Genomic DNA, 21,693 nt, shown 5'->3' on the forward strand with positions numbered 1-21,693 from the left:
AGGGACAGCACGGAGCAAAAGGAGGATGTGGAGAATGGGACCCTGCCGGGTCACACGGGCCAAGTGAGGACTCTGGGCCTGTGTACTACGAGCAAGGGAAAGCCACTAAAGTATTTGGCAGGGGATATGACAAGATCAAACGTGTATTTTGAAAAGATTTTTCTAGGTCCAATATGGAAAACAGACTGGAGGAGGTAGAACGGACATGGGATGATCAGTGAGGAGGTCAACTGGGGGGTCCAAAGAGGCGAGATAAGCAGGGTGACGGGGTGGGGGAGGGTTGATAACAATGATGGTGATGATGTAGTGGAAGCTGAGAGGTATTTAGGAGGTAAAAACCAATAAGTGATGGACTGGGCAGAGTCGAGTGAGAGTCAAGCAAAGAGGAGGGAGGATGACTCCAAAGAGACCTGGCTCACACAACCGAGTGGACAGTGGTTACACTCACAGACACAGGGAATGCTGAGAAAGACCAGATATGTACGGAGGCACAGGAGTCCGATTTTGGACCCGGTGAATTGGAGGTTCCTTTGAGATATTCAATAGGAAATATGAAGGAGTGGGAATGTCAGACAAAAGGTCTGAACAGAGATAAAAAAGTTGAGAGTTATTGTCACATGGGTAGCAAACGATGCCATGACATAGGCAAGGCATCCCAGAGAGGGAAGAAATGAGAGCCTAGAAGCAACACTGAACCACAGCTGGCCAGAGGACATCCTAGGATGAGAACAGAGACAAAACAGAAAGTAGGAGGAAAACCAGGACAGTGCTGCTGTGGATGTACACGGAGACTACTTCAGGAAGAAAGGGCAGGGCAAACTGCTGCAGGCAGGTCAGACATGATGACGACTTAAAAATGTCAGCTGGACAGGGGCGCCTGGGTGGCTCAGTTGGTTAAGCATCCATCTCTTGGTTTCGGCTCAGGCCATGATCTCACAGTCCATGAGTTCGAGCCCCAGGTCGGGCTCTGTGCTGTCAGCGCAGAGCTTGCTTGGGATTCTCTCTCACGTCAACAAATAAATTTGAAAAAAACATTTTTTTTTTTAATTGTCCGTTGGATAGATCCACGAGATCTTTTCTAACCATTGCCAGAGCTGTTTGGGTAATGTGATGAATCTGACAGCCAGACTGCAGGGGTCTGAGTGGAGAGGGGAAATGAGGAAATGCAGGAAGGCACAACAGACAACTCTCGTGAGAAGTGTGATTATAAGGAGAGAAGAGAGACAGAACATTTGGTGAACAGGGAAGAGAGCTGTGATGTCTATGTCTATGTTTTTCATTAAAAACAAATGGACAGACAAACAAAAGCAAACCTTAAGTGTGTTTAAAAACCAGTGAGAAGGATCCAGGGAGGAGGGAGAGGTTATTGAGACAGAAGACTAACAGAAAGTTACTTGGAATGCATTACGCTCATCAATTCCTAGCCATTGCCTTTCTGAAACACAGATATACCCCTTGATGTGACCGATACAAGAAGATGAGCACCCTCTGAAATAGTAATACAATGTCCTCGTAAGGCCATCCTTTGTGGCAGATAACTCCTGGAGATAGTGTAAAATGATTTCAATCTACCATGTACTCTTACTGGGGCTCCTCAGCACCCGATTTAAAATACAGGGAAATCTGGGTGTTCTTACAGATATCCACGCTACAGGATCAGTCTCAAGGTGGAACCAAGGAGACCTTCAGAAATTTATTATCGCAATGGAGAGACCACAAAATGATCTTGGGGCCAAGAATGCTCTTGTCATCTGCAGTCACTACCACTTGACAAAATTTTGCGATAACACAGGCACTGGACAAAAGATGATAGGATTACAAGTACAGTGACATAACTGGAGGAGAGAAGCTGGTCCTTGAGACATTCTAAGAAGGTCTGTGATCCACACAAATACTGACAACATAGTAACTCCCACAACAACAGTCAGTAGATTCTTTGACAAAACCACCTTCAGTGAATTATACTGTACGAATACATACTAAGGAACTGGAATGTCAGCACCCCAGGACTCTTCCTTCAAGCTAAGCAGGAAAAAAGTTACTCTGTAAGTACAAAACTTGGAAGGCACCAGGATCTCCCCAGCAGGAGTGGCCCAACTGTATACTCCACTTGGGTACAGCTGAAATATTTTATTCATAGGCTACCTGTCATCACTGTAGAACATGACCTCACCTTTTGGGTTTGGTCCCCGTAGGCTCATTACAACCCACAGTAATAAACAACTCATCCAAAATATCTCATTACATTAAAGGCTCAAATTCTTTTTTTTTTTTCCTCATCTTTTTAGCAGTGGCCAGATGCATGGAATAACACAATCTTCCAATTCATTAATGACCATCCTAGAGCAATTCCTTGTGGTTGGTCTGTCTTAGTTGTATGAAAAAAAAAAAAAAAATTAGCCTGGTATCATAAAAAAAAAAAAAAAAAAAAAAAACCTGTCCAGAATCAGGGAAACCCTAGCTCTGCGACCACTATCTTAACATGTGACCTATCAATACGTCACTTAATCTAGGGGAGGGTGGCATGAGATGTAGAAGAATGAAGGTCCCTTTCAATTCTAATATTTTCTTATCTCTTCCAAGGGGATTTTGAATCATCTTCTTTTAATATCTTTGGATGCCTCTTCCTGAAGGCATCATATTGCAAATCTACAGAACTGTTTCCTAATCAACTGTTAGAACACCGTTAGAGAAATACTGTACATACAATCTCATCAGGTATCTTGAGTTGAACAGCGTCCTCCCCAAATTCATGGCCACCTAGAACCTCAGAATGTGACCTTACTTGGAACAAAGGTCTTTGCAGATGTAATTAGTTAAGATGAGATCATACGGGATTCGGGTGAGCTCTTAATCCAATGACTGGTGTCCTTATAAGAAGGGCACATGTAAATACAGAGACACAGAGAGGAAGGGGACGTGAAGATGGAGGCAGGGATTGCAGTGACACATCTATGACCCAAGGAACGGTGAGGATTTCCAGCAACCACCAGAAACTAGGGAAAAACAAAAAAGGATTCTCTCCTCGAACCTCCAGAAGAAGCCCTGTCAACATCTTGATGGTGGACCTTTTGTCTCTAGAACTGTGAGAAAATAAATTCTGTTGTTAGAACAGCCTTAGGAAAGTAAAACACCAGGTACTGATACCCCACAACTGGTAATGACTCCTCTTGCTCTCATGGCAAATACACGAGGACTAGTAAGGTGCTACCACACCTCAGACCATCTGAAAGTGGTAAAACTGAACTTGGGGAGTTCAAGATCCTGGTTTCAGAGGACAAAAACAGCTCTGATGACTCTTCGGTTTCCTTCCAGTGGATGCCAAGTATTACACTTTCAAAAAGGTAATTGCTCCTTTTATTTGAAAAAAGTAATATCCTCTCTCGCAGAAACTACATTCCTCTCCCTTGAAGCTACTGGCCTTCTGGAAGGGGACACTTTTTGCTTCCCTGTGGCAACAAGACTCCTTGCTTCAGTGATTACTGTGACCTGTTATCCAGATTCCCTATCTATGAGATTCTGCCAAGCCCTACACCACACACCATGTGAAGCAGTTTCAGAATATACCATCTAGGGAATAAATACTGGTGACCACAGAGCAATGCTCTTGCAAAGCTGTTAATTTAATCGGTAGGATAGGAGTCTCTAAATCATAGGAAATGATGTGAGAAGGCATCTCCTTCAACAATCCCAAAAGTTCAACAGGGCCCTAATCTTAGCGGAAAAATGAGGCAATGCCAGATTTATGAACAGCACATTTTTGGGGCTCACAAACTGTCAAGAACATGTTATGTTTCTGCTTAGGTTTCTTAGTGGTTTGCTTATTGCATCTCTGTTTACGAATTTCAAGAAGCAGAGTATGGACATCAAATTCTTCTATATGCCCCAAGTAGTCATGTAAAGAAGATTCGCTCACACTGTGTCAACCGTTGAGAGCAATTTACCTTGCTGGTTACGTGGCCGGCTTTGGTGTTAGCATCCTGATGACCTAAATCGAAATGCCTTTCTTCCCTCATTCGACATTTTACAAAGCGACATTTTACAGTGGTCTAGCAACTCTGTGAGGACACAGACTGAAGCTGACGTGGGCTCTGCCTTCAGGCAGTTCACAGTCTAGTGAAGGACACAGTCTCACCAACAAATGAGACAACATGCCCAAGGGCACTCAGGAAATGAAATACAGTCGCCTACCGGGGAAGAACAACGGGCAGGGAATGGAAAGCCTTCAGCAGGAATTCTTTATGGACACAGAAGTGGCTCCGGGGCAGTGGTGTGGGATGAGGAGAAAGCCCAGGCTTCACAGGCACACACAGTTCCCAGCTCTGCTGAGCGCTGCTTCCTGGCTAAGTAAGCTGGAGAAGGCGTCTGAACTCTCCAGGCCTCGGTGTCCTTATCTGAGGAGTGTCCCCCCTCCGATTACTGTGCTGCTGGAATGTGGCGACATATGGAAGGCGGAGTGCCTGGGACACAGTGGATGCTCCATTCGTGTTGGGTTCTCTTTCCCTTTTCATTCCCTCGAGCAACCATGGGAACTAGCAGTAATACGTACTACGGGAACATCATAACCACACGAACTATCCAAACAACAGCAACAAATCCATACGTGGTCGGTATCGTGTTTTTTGTACAATAATCACTATCTTGAATGCTACTCATTATACAGATCAATCTTTTCTTCTCATCCCAAACTTACCATAAACACATATATGAAAACACTCTTCAGAGAACAGAGATTTATCATTTAGGGGCTTTGTCCAAAAACAAACAAACAAACAAACAACCTTCAATAAGTACGCATTTATCTGGCAAGATTTCAATAAAAACTCCGGCTGAAGCAGATAGTATATGTATTTCCCAAAACTGGCATATATACTTGGCTATGACTACAGCCATTATTCAGTAGGGTCGGTGAGCATCAGCTCAAGGAAGACCTTTCATTTCTGCGTGGATGTTTCCTCAGCCGCTATCCTCTCTGAATACCTTAGAGAGTCTTCCAGTGGTGCTGGAGGGAGAGCTTCCCCGTTAGGGATCCAGCGTCTTCATAATTTAACCACCCACCCTGAGCCAGGGCCTTCACGACCAAACCCCATCCACCTTGTATACTTTATACTCCACTCCTCAAACTGGGTCACTTCTGTCCAAACATTCCCTGCCCTCTCTTACTGCCATGTTTTTGCCTCCTATGCCATTCACCTTGCCTGAAGTACCTTACCTTCCGATCTTCAGACAATGAAATCCTAGCCCAGTTCCTAAACCCAGCTCACATCCAGTCTCCACAGAGCTGACCCGGACCATTACCTCCCACCCTCTCCTGACCTCACTGTCCTGACAACATCACACTCACTGGTGTCCCACTGCTGGGCTGTTTTGGGTTTTTTTTTTATTCTGTTACTTATTCCATACCTTCACTCTTCATTTTTTCCCAACCAAATAAGCTTTCTGAGACTAGGAGCCACAGGTTAGAATCGAGCATAATTCTTTCACACATTACTGATATTAAAATTTATTTGTGGGTCGGCTAGAATACTTGAGGCACTGTAATGAAAAATTTCAAAGTCCTACTTCAGCACTTAAAGCGGTTTGCACAATATGACTGACTTCTTTTGACATTAAAACAGATGACATTTCTGAAAACTCAAGATGAATTAAACTATCGGCATAACATTTTCCCCTGCAGAAGGAAATTCCGTTTCAACAAATATTTTGAAAGCAACAGAATTATACAAATAAAGTACCTCAGACTTTAAGCAGGTACTTATTACAGCCAGCTATATTAAATAATGTTTGTACGCTAGTCAACAACTTATTTAACAAATTATTCATCGAGTCCCTAATTTGTACAAGGAACCATACCGAGAGCCTCTGGGACGGGAGAGGAATAAAAGACAGGCCAAGTCCTCAACACTCAACACTTTAACGGAGAAGACAGACTTTAAAACTTTTTTATAAAACAAGGTGAAAAGAGCACTACGATATAGCTAACCTGCTGAGTAATGTGTGCGATTAATTTCACTTGGTAGGGCTTAGGAACCATCCGTCAAAACAAAACAAAACCAAAAAAGGAAAAGAGGACACTGGAACGAGGCACTGAGAGATAACTGGGACTCTGTAGACCAAGATGGCAGAAGGGGTGTCCGGGTTGTAAGATTAGCAAGAGCAAAATGGACAGACATGGAAACACACCCTCAACCATCCTTGCTTCTCTCAGTTGGTGATGTAACCTGCTACCTCATGAGAAATCGAAATGGCCCTTCCTCTCCTGTATCTCCCAACTGTGTCTGCCTTCTGCTCTCTCTCGACAGCTTCCTCACCCTTCACCAAAGCTAAATTCTCCTAGTCGTTCAGGCCCCTCCGGCTGCTGTCTAATGTCTCATCTTGTTGCAGGCTCACCCTCCCTCTCCTTCCCTTTGTGGACAAATGTCTGAAAGAATGGTCTCCATTGTCTCCACTCCATTTCTTTCTTTTTTTTTTTTTTAATTTTTTTTTTAACGTTTTATTTATTTTTGAGACAGGGAGAGACAGAGCATGAACAGGGGAGGGTCAGAGAGAGGGAGACACAGAATCTGAAACAGGCTCCAGGCTCTGAGCTGTCAGCACAGAGCCCGACGCGGGGCTCGAACTCACGGACCGCGAGATCATGACCTGAGCCGAAGTTGGCCGCTTAACTGACGGAGCCTCCCAGGCGCCCCCGTCTCTACTCCATTTCTAATTCACTCAGTTACATAAGGTTAACTGCCTCTTGAATCTTTTTACCCAGTAAAATAAAGACAAACAAGGATATGCTTTCTGATTTCCTCCTTTGTTTTAAAATAAGTTAACCAATAATAATAATAATAATAATAAGTTAACCAATATTTTTAAAAAACTTACTTGCTATATTCAGGAAACAGAGAATGTATAGTCTCTGCATAGGATTTCTCATGTCCAGAAAGTAAACTATTATGCAGCTGAGACTCTGTGTAAGTATTTTCAGTGAAGAAGCTGTTATTGTCATGACCTTAAACAATCCCTTCTCTCCATGTGCCTTTCCCTGACTCAGCTCTTCACGTTCTGCCGATGAGAATAGGTAGGGTAGACAACTCCTCCTCTTCAAAAGCATAAAACAGGCACTTTTAAGGAAATGATGTCATACTAGCTGGGTCCTCCATCTTTTCTAGAAGATCGGGGTACGGTAAGGTTTGGTTATCTCCACGCCGTACTGACACACCTACAGAGGCAGCCCAGTCTGGCCCCTGATTTATGTTCTGCTTCACTGGCAGTTTCATTTACTAAAGGAATAATGGCTGAGGTGGTCTCGCCTCTTATATACGATAAATAGCCAGAACTCTCCATAACTTACTTTGCTCACCTTTCTTGCCTTCAAAGCCAAATTTATCGGCACCCATTAGCCACCTACACGGATTTCAAAAAATGCAAAGACTCACCCATAAGTTATATACATGTCCGCCTTCATGGACAGTGAGTGTTACATACACTAGTCCATGAACCGTTGCACAATATATAGATCTGAGCTCCTCTTTGCAGATTTCCTTTGTAGTGAACACTTCAGTTCACTGAACAATCCAGTTACCCCCCACTTCATCTTTTAAAAATAAGTTTATCCCCCACATACCCCACTTTTTAAAAATAACTCTCCTTAAAGCAGACGAAGTTCTGTAGCATGCACTTGTCTTCTGTCCTCCTACAGAACAGTTTACAGACCTAGCAAATGCATTGGATAGGATAGAAATTCCATAAAATATTTGTCAACAGGCAGCTTTATGTTTAACAATATTGTTAAAATATCCACAAAGGTCACCGAACAAATGTTTTGACGAAGACCAAATGGAAAATTTCAGGCCCACCTCTTCAGACCCCTTGTAAGAATCAGGTTAAGATTACAGAAGGAAACCCACATTCCATATGTCTAAATGTTTAAAAGTTATGTATCAAGTTAAACTAGTAAATAAAATATGGTCTCTTCCTCCAATCTTGACAAATATACCTTAAACCACCTGGAGGTACAGGAACGAATTCAGAATTTTTAGACTCCTCGAAGTTTTACAATATAGTACAAGCCCTAAGCTGTCTGGGGTCAGGAAAATGCCAGTCGGGGTACTCAGAACATGGGGGTGGGTGGAGTGAGGGCATAAGCTGGACACACCCCCTGGATCCCTCAGGTCCTTCATCCTGTGGGGAAATGTGGCCAGAATAGGCTCCTCTAATTCACAGGTCCTAAAGCAGGGCCTCTCTTGCTGGGACTGAAGGAAATACTGGGTAATTTACCAAACTGGAGAGTTTACCAGATCAGTCTTGTTACACTTAGTTAATACACTAGCTGAAACTAAACATATAAAAAGATGATAAAGTAAGTAGTAAAGCCTGAAATTCCAATCCCTAATCACTTCAGCTCCCTCAAGCTCTATAATAAAAGAGTCTAATATTTATCTCAATCTACCCTACAGCCTAATGTAGATTCTGTGCCTTCTTTACAAATTTATACAGTTGACAGAACTCCATTCACACATTAGAGGGAGTTAAGACAAGAGGGAGCAAAAGAAGGGAGCAAGGAGAAAAACATCAAGTATCAAAGATCAGACATGCAGGTCTAAGAAGACATTTCCCTTGTGCTGTCACTTGTCTGAGGAAGCATATGACACCATGATTAACCATCTGATCAAAGCCGTGAGTATCACAGGCTGCTGTCACTAGCACACAGATTCATGTAGTTCATTCACTGGCCTCATAAAGCTCCTATTCTAGCCACTGTGTCCACGGGAAGGCAAGCTCAACCTTGTCAACGTTCCAACTGAGACTCACATGGACTCTCCCTACACCTTGCCGTAATCTGCCGCGCTGCACTTTCCACTTCACTTCGCAAGAACATTAATTTGTTAATTTGCAAAAAACTAACAAATAACTCTCATCACAATACATATATACGCACTCCACAAGAAGGGAAGTATTTCAACTGGAAATCTTATTTATGTGTACTTACTGAGATTGTACCATTGTCTAGACCTATGGACAGTCTTCTTGTTTCCGGGTTAAAAGACATGCATGAACATGGAGCTGAAAGAAATGAACATGTTGATGAAATTAACAAAATGATGATTCTCATCGATTCAGGAGCGACTAACTAGCTAAAAGTGTGTGGCTATTTTTTCCCCACGATTTCCTGAAAAACAGTTCATTTAACGCCCACTCACCAAAAAATAAAAACAGTAATTTTACACCAACCCTTAGTTTTTCAGTTATCCTTTTAATGAATATAACAAGTAAGATGTTCTCAAACTGGACTAGTTCCAATGGGCTTAGTCTCGGCTGTTCTGTCAGTATCGAGTCTAAGTTTGCTTGACTAGGTTACCAATATTTTGTACTGTGTACTCCCTCTGTTACCCGTCTATCTCTTCCACTCACACCCTATCTTTAATAGAAACAACCTCAACCAGGGGGAAAAAAAGAGATCTTATAATTCCCTCCCCCCCCCCCCACATATACACACTAGTATAAAAGTCTATTTTTTGATTTAGAATTGACTCAGGGCATGTGGACTAACAGAAGTTTTTTACTCTCAGCATTCAAGGCCGCTAACTGAAAAAAGACTGAGGATCTGTCTCAATTTAAGAGAGAACCAACTGGACACAGGGCCAGGCTCTGTAGAAAAGAAATCCGGTCTGGACAGGGCCTCCCTGTGCTGCGAAATTGGCTACTACCTGAGTATACCTGAGCCCAAGTAAACTAAGCATACTTGGAAGCCAATGTGGCCAAGAAGTGCTTGCTCAATAGTCGGCATCCGGGTTCCTACACTGGCTCGTAAGAATGGGGCCTGTTGACAATTTATCCTACACTGAAATCGCTGTTGTACAAATGAGTCCAACACCAATTCTTAAATTTCTCCCCGACCTTCACAGTGGCCCTGCTCATCATCAAATCGTATTCAGCCTCAAATATTTTTATTCCTACTTTTTACAGTTACGGTTAGACGTCGTACTCAAGGTCACACAGGGAAAAAAAGTTGGAGAAGGTTCAAAGACATAATTCATATACACAGTCCCATTTTGAAATATGTAACTTAGATTATCTCGAAACTAAATTCTAAAAGAATTTCAAGTTCTACTAACAGAGCTACTTCACGAACACATCACTTAGTAACATTTTTTTCATTCTCTATAAAAGGACCCTGAACAACAGAAAAGATCTTCCAAACTACAAGTATTTATTTTCTAGTTTTTAATGATATGTTCAGAAAATAGAAACACAAAAAATCATCCCCACACACACAACCTCCACCAGTACAACAGAGAATCTTCTCTCTGATTAGCCACAAAATTAAACTAGATTCCCAAAAGTACACTGCTGAAAAAAGTAGTCAAATGATATTTAATGTGCTGCCCTAGGAAAGTCATCCTTACTCGCCCATGGCCCATGAAATATGTTGGCACAATTTCTAGACAGGTGCTAACATGCCAGGTCTTATAGCCTGTAACATGCGTGCAGAATTAAAATCTAATGATTTCATGGAAAATCATCATGTTAGCTGAAAAGAACAACAAAAAAATATATGTTGTTACTACAACTACATAAAGTACATAGACACCTAAAAACATACATGGAAAAATGAAATGGTTTTTGTGTTTGTGTGACAAGTTCATTTCTTAAAAAATATTTTTAATGTTTATTTTTGAGAGAGAGAAAAAAAGAATGAGTGGGGGAGGGGCAGAAAGAGAAGGAGTCACAAAACCCAAGGCAGGCTCCAGGCTCTGAGCTGTCAGCACAGAGCCCAAGGTGGGGCTCAAACTCACGAACGGCGAGATCATGACCTGAGCTGAAGCCGGACACTTAACCAACTGAGCCACCCAGGCGCCCCCAAATTCATTTCTATAATATTGTCTTTAATCTTATTATTTCACTATTCCTCTTGAAAGTTTTAAATATCCAATGGCTTATTAAGATATGGGCATGAACATATGAAGCAAAACTTAATTGCAGCCCAAAGGGCTATAAACTAGTCAAGAATAACCTCATCACTTAGCTGCCTGCCTGACCATAGAAAAGTCTTTTCTGTGTGATTTCCTCCAAAGTTCATATCTGGTTATGGAACAGTTAGAAAACCCACTGATCTCTGAATATGATTTAAAAGACTTTTTAACAGCACTGCACAGGCTACCCTGACATCTACATTGCTATTTCTTTATTCCTGGATTTCTTATCCCCTTTACTAAATTTCTTGTTATTCTTTTTTTTTTTTTTTTTTTTTAGTGTTTATTTTGGGGGGAGAGTGCAAGCAGGGGAGATCATGACCTGAGCCAAGATCAAGACTGAGCCACCCAGGTGCCCCTTGTTATTCTTTTAATGAGAATTTAGAATGCTTACTATGTTCCAGGCATATGATACAATTATATATAAGGTATCAGAGCTGTCATCAAGGAATTTATAGACTGTGACACCAACCATGTATAGGAACTGTTAAACCCATCCCAATGTCACCACTATGGTCCAAATCACTTTATGTTCACAGTAAGAAACACCACCAGAATTCAAAAGGAAAAGACCTTTCTCATAAAGTCCCATAAACAAAATAAATTTAGAAACCCTGTTGTTCTAGAACCCATATGCTTGAACCCAAGATGGTTCTAGACAGCGGAATGCCAGAGCTAAAGAGCACTAGTTTCTGGCTGCCCCCCCAAAGACAAAACCACTTCTTCGAGGGGGGCATTATTGGTAAAACACCAAGTAGACCTGTGGGAGGGCAAGGGGAGTGTTTACGGAAAGACTTTTGGCAGGTGAACCTTATGATGCTCCTCAAACCATTTCCGAACTGTGATACTCTCACAGCAAAAGGCCCTGGGTTGATTACCCATAGGCCCTGGCAGGACCAAGGAGGCAGGGAGTGAACTGAAAAGAATACTGATGGCTATATTTGTTGTGACAATAAATGTCTTTCCTTTTGGGAAACGGGGGAATACACAGATTGACACAGATATCCTTCTAACTTCAACTCACCAGAGATTAACAAAAAAAGCAACCTCTGAAAGACTGGTGTTACGACCCATCCAAAATGGGCTCTTATCCATGCAAGGAAATATCAAAGGGGCAAAATTGTCTGGGGAAAGATAATAAGACACAGTAAATTCTGGCCAAATGGTAAAAGGAATCCCCCGGCAGGAAGAATTAGGAAGACACAAATAAAATATGATTTAAGCACAATATTTGTAGCTGGGTTGCAAAAATGTGATGTTTCACAAATAAGAATTCAGCTTTAAATGATGTGAAACTAATAATTCATAAGTCGATAAGGAAATAATTGCTCTATCTGATGGTTGAAAGTTGAGGTCAGAGACGAAATGGCCGAGAGACTTCTATATGCCCACCTTGCACTGGCTTTCTCCAAAGGCTCAATGAAATGTCTGACCAGACCCATAAAATTAAAATACAGTCCCTCCACTGACCACCTCCATCAAAACTGCATCCTCGAACTCTAGATGAGATAAACACACCATGATACAAGACATGAAGATATATTTACTTCCTCCACCTTTAAGTGTTTCCCCATGAGAAAGGATAACCACACTTCGTAAGCTTTGTGGGGTGACCCCCCATCTGCCAAGGCCTCCCATATCCATCATCTGTATGTGGTTTGCCTGAGACTGCTCCTACACAAACCCAATAAGTGAAAATCAAGGCCTTGCCACTGGTCTGTTGATGTTCTATCATTAGCTTCCTATTTTTTCCCTCACGTTTCTTAAAACCTAAGGGAAAAAAATGCCCACAATTTATTTCTCAATAAAATAGTACAAGAATTCATTTCCATGCTATCTGATTAAGACTTGCCACCCCTCTTTGCTGTTTCAGACTGAGGACAGACAGAAGAAGTGTATTTGGCAGAATTTTAGGAAGCAAGATAATAAAAGGTACAAAGAAGATGGAAAAGAAATTTGTGCAGGCCTGTGAGTACTGAAAAATAATAATCTCTTATGTAAGTACCAGGACTTTAGACCTTGATGGCTTGCTAATACCTTATTTTAAAAATTAAACACTTTCATAATATCGAGCATTTTTAAAATGAAATCTTTGTAATTTCAGGCAGGTAGTCAGCTTAAGGTTTAGGGAAAACTAAAATAAAGAGAAACCCCAGTCTGGGTGATTATATTAATGACCATATAATTTGAAGGAGGAAAAGCTCAAGAGATATAAGCCCTAGACAGAGGAAACTCAAGAATCCCACATCAACCTCAACAGAGTCAGTAATTAAGTGGATTATGGAGAAACTGGCTACTTGTATTTCTAATCCTTTTACCCCTCAAGTGGTCTCAAAAAGTATATTTATGGCTCCTACTTTTTAAAAGGAGTATAGATAGTTGAGAGAAGGCATTCTCAAAATACTCCTACTGGGGGGAAAGTTACCTATTTTCTGTTATTTATACCTAGAACTCCTTCATTTTGTGGCTGATTTATTTTCTGTCCTTTGCTTATTGGTTGACCTTTGCTCAAATAAACACAAGTTTCTCTGAAGGTTGAGCTGCGGATTTCCAGCACACTGAGCGCTGTACAACGGCAAAGGCACTGCTCGTCAGCCCACACTGATCTTCATGGGATGTTCCAGTGGTCACTTGGAAACTAAACAAACAGCGGCACTTCCGTGAGCAGAACTTCAGGTGTTAAACACACCCTGATCAAGTCAGATATCGGGATCCTCCAATAAGAGGACTTCCAGGAGCACCCCACCACTGCACAGCAGAGATCTCCCCCACAGACACGATCTCCTTCAGTCCTGGTTGTCACAACTCAGTATTTATTAGGTTTATAATGCTCAACCGTGTTTTACTTAATATATTAAGAACACGTAGATGTAGGACTTCAACTGCCTAGCATTAAAAAGCATTTTTCATTTCAATCAACTATTTTAGGCACGCTACTAAAATTAAACCACTTGTTTTCTTTTAATTTAGTCTGGGTAACATCAGCAAAATCACAGTGACTTATCAGTGGTCATTTTTTCTCTCCGACAAGTTTTAAGTTATCACTACAAGTTTAAGATCTAAGTACAGTAAATTTTAAAATACTCTGTCATATGAAAATCAAACAAGAGTATGCTAAGTAAATGTTATAATTATTCAGATTAATTGACATCTGTTATCTTTAGCTTAGATAATCCACATTTTCATTTCCATTAAAAATCAGAAGTTCCTTAAGCACATTTTCTTCTTAGTAAGTACAGAACTAAAATATCAGATTACACAATTATTTTTGAAAATGTAAATAGTAAAAACAGTAAACTGGCTTTACATGTGGTTCTATAATATAACCTACACCAAAAGAAACCAAGAAAGGAACCAAGGAGTAAATTGAAATAAGGTACAAAATATTAGGATGAGCACTTCCCAATTATACCCAAATCCCCTAGCCCTCCAAGAAAGTCCCTTGATGGAGTTAAAGATGTTGTCTAAAAGTCACCAAAATAATCACTACCTGATAAAAACAGAACTTCATTATTTTAAATTCATTATTTTAAATACCTTTCAACCACTAATCTATCCATATGGGTTTGGCCCCAAAACTCTAATAAACCCAGAAGACGTGGGACAACACACAACAAGCTCCATACAAAGTCTTAAATTACAGAAAGTTCTCCTTTGACCAATGGGCAAATGGACATTTGCAACATACATACAAAATAAGTCATTTCCATCCTAGGTATAAAGCATATGAACACATTAATCATTCTAATTTTCTAAAGCCTCAATTTCAAGTTATCTGTCGCTGCAGGACTGAAGTCCCAACACACAGGAAAAGGAAGCCAATCCAGCCACAACCTCACAAATCCCCATTGGGTTAAGATCAGCAATAACAGTATATATATTGCTAAATACCAAGAACCTGAAAGTGCAAATTACTTATTTAATACATCTCATAACCAAAAATGTTTTTGCAAATCTGAGATCAAAGCTAATGACAGTGTATTCAACGGGCTTCAGAGTAGAGAAAAATGTAAAGGACTTGCCTGAAGTGACTCAGCAAATTGGTATCAAAAACGAAAATCAAATTCCAGTTTCCCACCCTGGCACAGGTTCTAACCTACAAGCTATTTTGAAAACATTAAAAAAAAAAATAAATATTTTTGGGTGAATTTAAGGTAAACAGTATGTCTATGTCCAAACTTCATCTCTCTATTTGTTTTAACTAATAAGATAATTCATTTAATGCATTCCCCACCTCATTTCACAAAGAATTTGAAGAGACTTTAAAAGTAGATACAATAAAACCAAATCATAGAAATAAGCAAAAAGTCATGACAAGGAAAACAGGTGTAAGAACAGAAAGAAAATTGGAATAAAGATCTGTTGGCAAACGATAGGTTCCATGTGTCACATTATCCAAAAGGACCATGAATCGGGTCCTTAGAGCTGTCCCTCCCAACCTTTTTCACCTCATGATATACAGAAAACTAGATCTGAACAGCCACTGGAATAAATGGAAGAGATTCCTAGAGCCCAGACGACTGGATTTCCCCCTGCGCAGCTAAGGAGACCAGTTCTCAGGGTCTGTAATCCATTTGGATGATCCCAACATGATGCAGCACATGGGCTGGTAATTTCTGTCTTAGAGAAAGCAAAGGGTTTCTGGCCCTCTTAGCGCTTCTCCAAAGGAGCACTGAGCATTACAGTAGACAATTTCTTCAAAAACAGCCATAAAGCATTGCATATATGCACACACCAGTGCGAGCCGAGGGCACGTAGAATGAAGGCATGTCTGCAGAGGGCTAACACAAAGTGGGAAAACTGTATCAATGAACAATCAGACTGAGGGGGCCCCTGCACAACTCCAGATTGGGCAAATGCCATCCCGCCACGCCAAGGCAGAGAGCTGGAAAAATAGGTCATTTTATTTCCGTGTTAGGTGTGCCTTTTATTTGTATTTATCTTTGATAAACTGTCTGCTTTGCTTTGGGGACAAATTCATAAACGCTTAGGAGCCAAAGTAAATTTCATCTGCCCTGGCAACTATAGAGCCCACAGAGGTTTCCAATTGTCCAACACACCCTCAGTCCTGAGGCTCTGGGCCTCTCAACCTCCTATTCACCACATCTTTGGCAGCTGAACTGCTTTACCTATTCTGCATGCCCAAGGGGGAAAGCTGGCAATGGAGGCTCAGACACGATACCCAATACTTTAATCGAGTAAGCGAAATCTCAAACACCTGCCACTTTGGCTCCTGTTTGAGATTTCTCTCCTCCACCCCTCTGTCTGACCCCATGAATGGCAAACGTAGTTAAAAAAGTAAATCTAAAATAACTCAACCATGAAAATGGGAATACCTAGCTTTTCATTCTTTGTTTTGTTTTTCCTGCTGTAGAGAGATGCAAAGGCAGGGGTTGAAATGGTATCTACTAGAAGCCTGGAACAGATAATCACTAATGGCTACAACTGAAACCTCAACTCTACACCCTCAGAAAGGCCCCTCTCTGGTTTCCAAGCTCAAGCAGGTCCCAGTTGGGCACAGTGTAATTTGATCTTGTCACAGGCAATAAGCAGCTATTACAGGAGATACATCAAGAGGATGTTATTTTCTGGAAGAATATTAGATAAGGAAAGGCTCTTATTTCTCACTCATCCATAAAAATCGGCACATAGGAAACTACACAACAGGTCACCAGTCACCCCAAATTCTCTAGAGACGGCAGGGTTTTAAATGGACTTTCTTCTGGGAACCTTTGTGAGCATGTTTCCATTACACCTGCTGCTTGTGACAACACTCACCACACAGCATGAGTGGGGCTTATTTTAGGTCTGCCTTCCCCACCGTACACACCATGAAGACAGGAATCATCTGCCCTACCGCGCCACTATATTCTTGGGACGTTGCACAGTGTTTAGTATGGCAGAAACATTTAAAATTTGTTGAATAAACTGTCCAAAGAAATTAAATGGAATAAATATTTCTTTCTGCTTTTTTTCTTTACTCACCCTCACTTTTCGCAGACAATCTGCAGCTCAGCACCACAGTGGCACCAATCGGGACACGGCTCAGTCCTTTCTCTTTAAAGATCATAGAGATCCAGGAGAAACTGAACGGACAGGAATTGGGAGGTATACAATCTGGGCTAGGCTGAGTTAGATACTTGCAGTTAGGAGTGACGGAAACCCACTGGAGTGAAAGGAAGCACTAATGAATGTATCCAGTAAAAGAGGGAATCTCTTGAACTCAAAGGCAGAAGCAGAGCCAGGGTTCTGGAGGGGAGGAGGAGAAAAGCCTTAGGCATCATCTGTTTAGGCTTCTCTCCCTCTTGAGCCAAGTGGTCCTTCCTCCTTGATTCGGACTTCCTTCTAAGCGGATCAGCTTTCACTGTTTCTTTACTCACAGCTATAAGGTCTACATATTCCCAGCTCAAGGGACCAGCCAAGGCTGAAACTTAGCATTTCCTACTCCAAATTCTAAATTCTGGGAAAATCAGGTTGGCTCAGGAGCAAACAGCCTTAACCAGGCAAGTCTGGCCTCTCCTCATTCCCTCCTAAAGGGGAAGTCAGAGCTTCTCAGAAAAGATCGGGTCTGAGGACACCCCCAAAGCACGATGTGCCTGCTCCTTACCCTTCCCTTGTGTACCACTCCCCCAAGTTCATCCAGCCTTATCATAAATCCCTGCCTTTCAGGCTCTCTCCCAACCATCAAACTCTGCCTCCACTATTCATTCTTTTTCATCCAATGCCTTCCCCTTCTTCCCACCCATTAAACTTCAAATTCTTCTCGCTGCTACAAAACAGTACTATCCTACCCAGAACATGACAAATACTATATTAAATTTTAATAAATGAAATAAACAAGTAAGCCATATATTACATGTAAAGATATTTTCTCTATGTTTTCTTCTGGATTTGGAATACTACTTATTATATGCCACTATAAACACATTATATGGTCATATGTGCCTTGTGATGTCCATGTCATAGCCTCCAGACATACTGTATCTTTTTACTTATTTTGTAACTAATACCACATAACCATTATTTAAGGACAAAACTAAGTAATCTCTTAACAAAACACCTTTCAATAGGAAGAACTGAAAAACAAACCTTTGGAAATTCAAAGCTATTTCAGGTTTTCTAAGTGTCCAAAAATATAGCATAATTCCTTATGCAACAAGATTCTGCCTCTCTCAAGTTAAATAAAACTGACTCTTGCTCAAATATTAGTTACCATGTTATCTAAATGCATTCAACTCCTAGGAACATAAAAGCCAATCTCTGATCAATTGTGAAGAACATATAGTTCTTTTTACTTCTCCACAGTAGTGGAGTTATCCAACAATGAAAGATTATAGAAATCATCTTGACCATATGCACCTTAATTATCTGCAAACCCTGGCAACTAGCTCAGTGGCCTGGATACAGCAGGGGCACAATAAATATTTGATCCACTAGAATGTGTACTTATATCTAAGTATGTAGAAATCACTACTATACATGCATGAGGCTTTTTGTATGTGCTCATAGAATCATGTGTAAAATAGATCAGCATGTTGGCTATAATGTCAGAAGACACTCTTCTCAATGCACTTTAAAGTGCATTCAAATCGCCTAGGGATATCATTAAAAATGCGGATTCCGATTCTATTGATCTAGATGGTACCCAATACTTGTATTTTTGGTAGGTTCTAGGGTGACCTTAATGCTGCTGGTTCACACACATTTTAATAGCAAAGTAATGCCCTTTCCACTCCCTTTATGGAAGGCCACAGGCAAAATACACAAATAATGAAAGGGTCCTCTTTCTGAATCTCAAAGACTGTGTTCAGTCACTAGGAATATGTATGATAATATTCTCAGGGACTTATCTGTATTATCAGATTCAAGTCTTCAATTCAGTAAGTATTGATGTACTGAGCACTTTTGCCAGGTGTAGGAGCCACAGCAGCCTTTAGTCATTCACACAGCTGAATAAATGATAAAAAAGCAACTAGAGGCATCTCTGTATGCTCAGTGACATTCAAATAAAGACAGCATCACAGAATGACAGCAAAACAGGTTTAGATGTGTGTATAGGGAAGGGGGCGCATAAGCAATTGCTTAGGATCCTGTCTCCATGAGGTTCCTACTCAAGTTCATCTCAAGAAGATTCCTTGCTTACCATCCCTGAGCCCTCATCTTTCTGCCCAGGTCTGACTCTCCTCTGTCTTCATAGTCAAGGTAGTAACAGATCTCTAGAGTCAACTTCAACTTGCTGGACTACAGACCTTCCCCACTCCTCCAGTTAGATACCGTGTCAGGTTTGATGAAAAGGGAAGATCGTAGAAAAGACTGGTTACACCACTCAAAGATCAGAAAAAACAATCAATCAGAAAATTCCTTTCCCTTTCCTTCTGCCTGAGCCCTCGTCACTGCCACCGCTTAAAGAGGAAGTTCACCTAGGCCCTTTGCTGCATAAATGCTGTCTGCTGGAGGCTCAACAGGTTAAGGGGCCAATACAAGTCCTCAGAACCACAAGAAGTTTCTTCTTCCCTCATGCAGGACTGACCACTTGGTTCAGCTTGTGGTTATCACTTGTTTGTTATAAAATTCTAAAGCCACACAAAACCTCAAAGATAATTTGAAAATCACAGAAACCCATTATATCCTTAATAATTCATTTGTTCATAAACAAGCAAAATAGCTATTTAAGTTATTACAGCATTCTTTTGCCAGAGGCATAAACTTAACCACATCTATAATTCAGCATGAATTTATTCCGGTTGTACACCGTGGCCCATACTTCTCAAACTGGGGTACCTGTATCCAGGGACGGGGTGCACACTATAGCAAGCCGGAGGGGACACAGGCCCAAAGGACAAACCTGAGGGATTTTTCTAGGGTGTCAGTTTTAATTAAGATTTGAAGGAGAGTCAGGGAAACATTGAATAATATAACTAATAATGAAATTAAATAACTATTTTATACTCAAATAAACATGGAACAGGATCCCCAAACCTCATCACTTTTTAAAGACAAAATGCCAGGCTAAAAAGACATTTCCTATTTAGAGGTGCTAGCTATTCTGTAGGAGAACTTCTGCCAGCACACAAGTCTAAGAATCAAATCTAAGGATGTTTTATAATATATTTAAAGATTAGCTATTTATCGGCACAAGGACGTATTTCGCATATAAAATCTTGAGGACATGAGGCTGACTTCTACTTAGAATGTTTCAATTGTAAGCAAGCCCTTCTGGGTACCAAATGGTCAACGCTGAATGTCTTGTATTTGAATGAATAATATAACAATAGTGCAAGAACAAATTTACTTCACAAAGGTAATCACCAGGCAAAATTTTAAATGTCGAAGGAAGAACTCCACAAGAAAGTGAAACAAAAAGTTGGAAAGGAGGGAGACAGCTGTAATCAGAAAGCCGATGTCCTATAGCCCGTCTTCCATTAATCTTATTCAGAAACTATGAATATACGGTCAATTTCAGAACAATTTTCCTATTTTACATACTGAGAGCTAAAATGATTTAATATGGTACTTTCCATCATAAGGTTAATCTCAACCTCAGACATCCCCACTCAAGAAGGAAACACAGAGAAGGCAACCTGGAAAGGAAGTGGTCCATGTCTAATTTCTAAAGACAGAGATCCAGATACTTACAAGGCATCATATGGTATATGCTTGGCCAATATTGTCCACTGTCTCTCTTTAGCCATACACGAACGGTCCTATAAAAGAAAAAAAAAGGTGTATGTTAAATCACAGCATTGTTAGTCATGGGAAAATGTTCACAGACAGAAACCAAACCTCTTAACTTTAATTATATATATCTTAACTATATACGTTATATATACATATAGATCTTAACTATATATATACTGCATATACACATATATGTGTAAGCATACCACTTATGCTTCTCTACAGATCCTATATTTCTTAAATGTAAGACTTGTGTACACTTAGAATTACATACACCTTTGTGAATATTGTCCTCATATATGTCTATATACACACATGCGATAGCAAAGATGCTTGAAAATTACTATTTTTGTTGTTTTGCCTCTCCTAGTATGTGACCTCTGCCATAGTCTGTTGGAAGCATTCATCTGTCTGAGAAGTTATTAGGTTTAACTAGTGAAGGAAGTGTGAGGAGATAAAATGAAGAATCTGACATACAGAGAAGGATTACATAGTAAGTGCTTTGTCTTACTGTAGTGCCAGGCCATTATCCAAACACGGCCAGGTAATGATAAACTCTGAGACTCAGGTTCCTGAGCTAGAGGGCTGGCCAATGGGGCCCACCGTGAAACAAGGGAGATTCTGCAGCAAAGGCTGTGGATTAAGTTCCAGGCCAGCAGGCCAGATACAGACATGGCAGATGCCCAGGAGAGCTCAGAGAGAAGGAGCCAAAGAGAAAATCAACCAGTGAGGGAGCACCACTAGGTTCTTACCAACCAGAAAGGCCCCACCATAAGTTACACCAGCCATGACATCATCGGCACATGCCAGCCAGGCAAACACAGCTAGAAGGTAATAGGACACTCTTCTAGAAACCAGAGGAAGTAGCAGAACTCAAACTAAGGGGAAAAAGCAGTTCCCCACTGCCAGAATATCATATAGGCCATACCTCTCACCCCACACACTTAAATCATCCCAGGGAAAAAAGCAGACAAAGACTGAGCAATTTTATCTTACATATTTCAGTCATCATACCAGACTAAGTTTTAAATTGTATTGGATTTTTTTTCCCTAA

At 40.8% G+C, this 21,693-nt stretch overlaps 1 protein-coding gene across 2 annotated transcripts in view; it reads right to left on the minus strand.

Annotated features, from left to right (window-relative positions):
* WDFY2 (WD repeat and FYVE domain containing 2) overlaps nt 1-21,693 on the minus strand; it is a 173,439-nt gene that overhangs the window by 77,702 nt on the left and 74,044 nt on the right. For both annotated transcript variants that reach the window (XM_053214907.1, XM_053214908.1), the window contains exons 2-3: nt 20,598-20,665; nt 8,978-9,051 (exon numbers count right to left, since the gene is read on the minus strand). In XM_053214907.1, coding sequence (XP_053070882.1) covers nt 8,978-9,051; nt 20,598-20,665 — 142 coding nt within the window. The remainder of the gene's footprint in view (nt 1-8,977; nt 9,052-20,597; nt 20,666-21,693) is intronic.

The sequence above is a fragment of the Acinonyx jubatus genome, chromosome A1, assembly GCF_027475565.1.
Source record: "Acinonyx jubatus isolate Ajub_Pintada_27869175 chromosome A1, VMU_Ajub_asm_v1.0, whole genome shotgun sequence".
NCBI lineage: Eukaryota > Metazoa > Chordata > Mammalia > Carnivora > Felidae > Acinonyx > Acinonyx jubatus.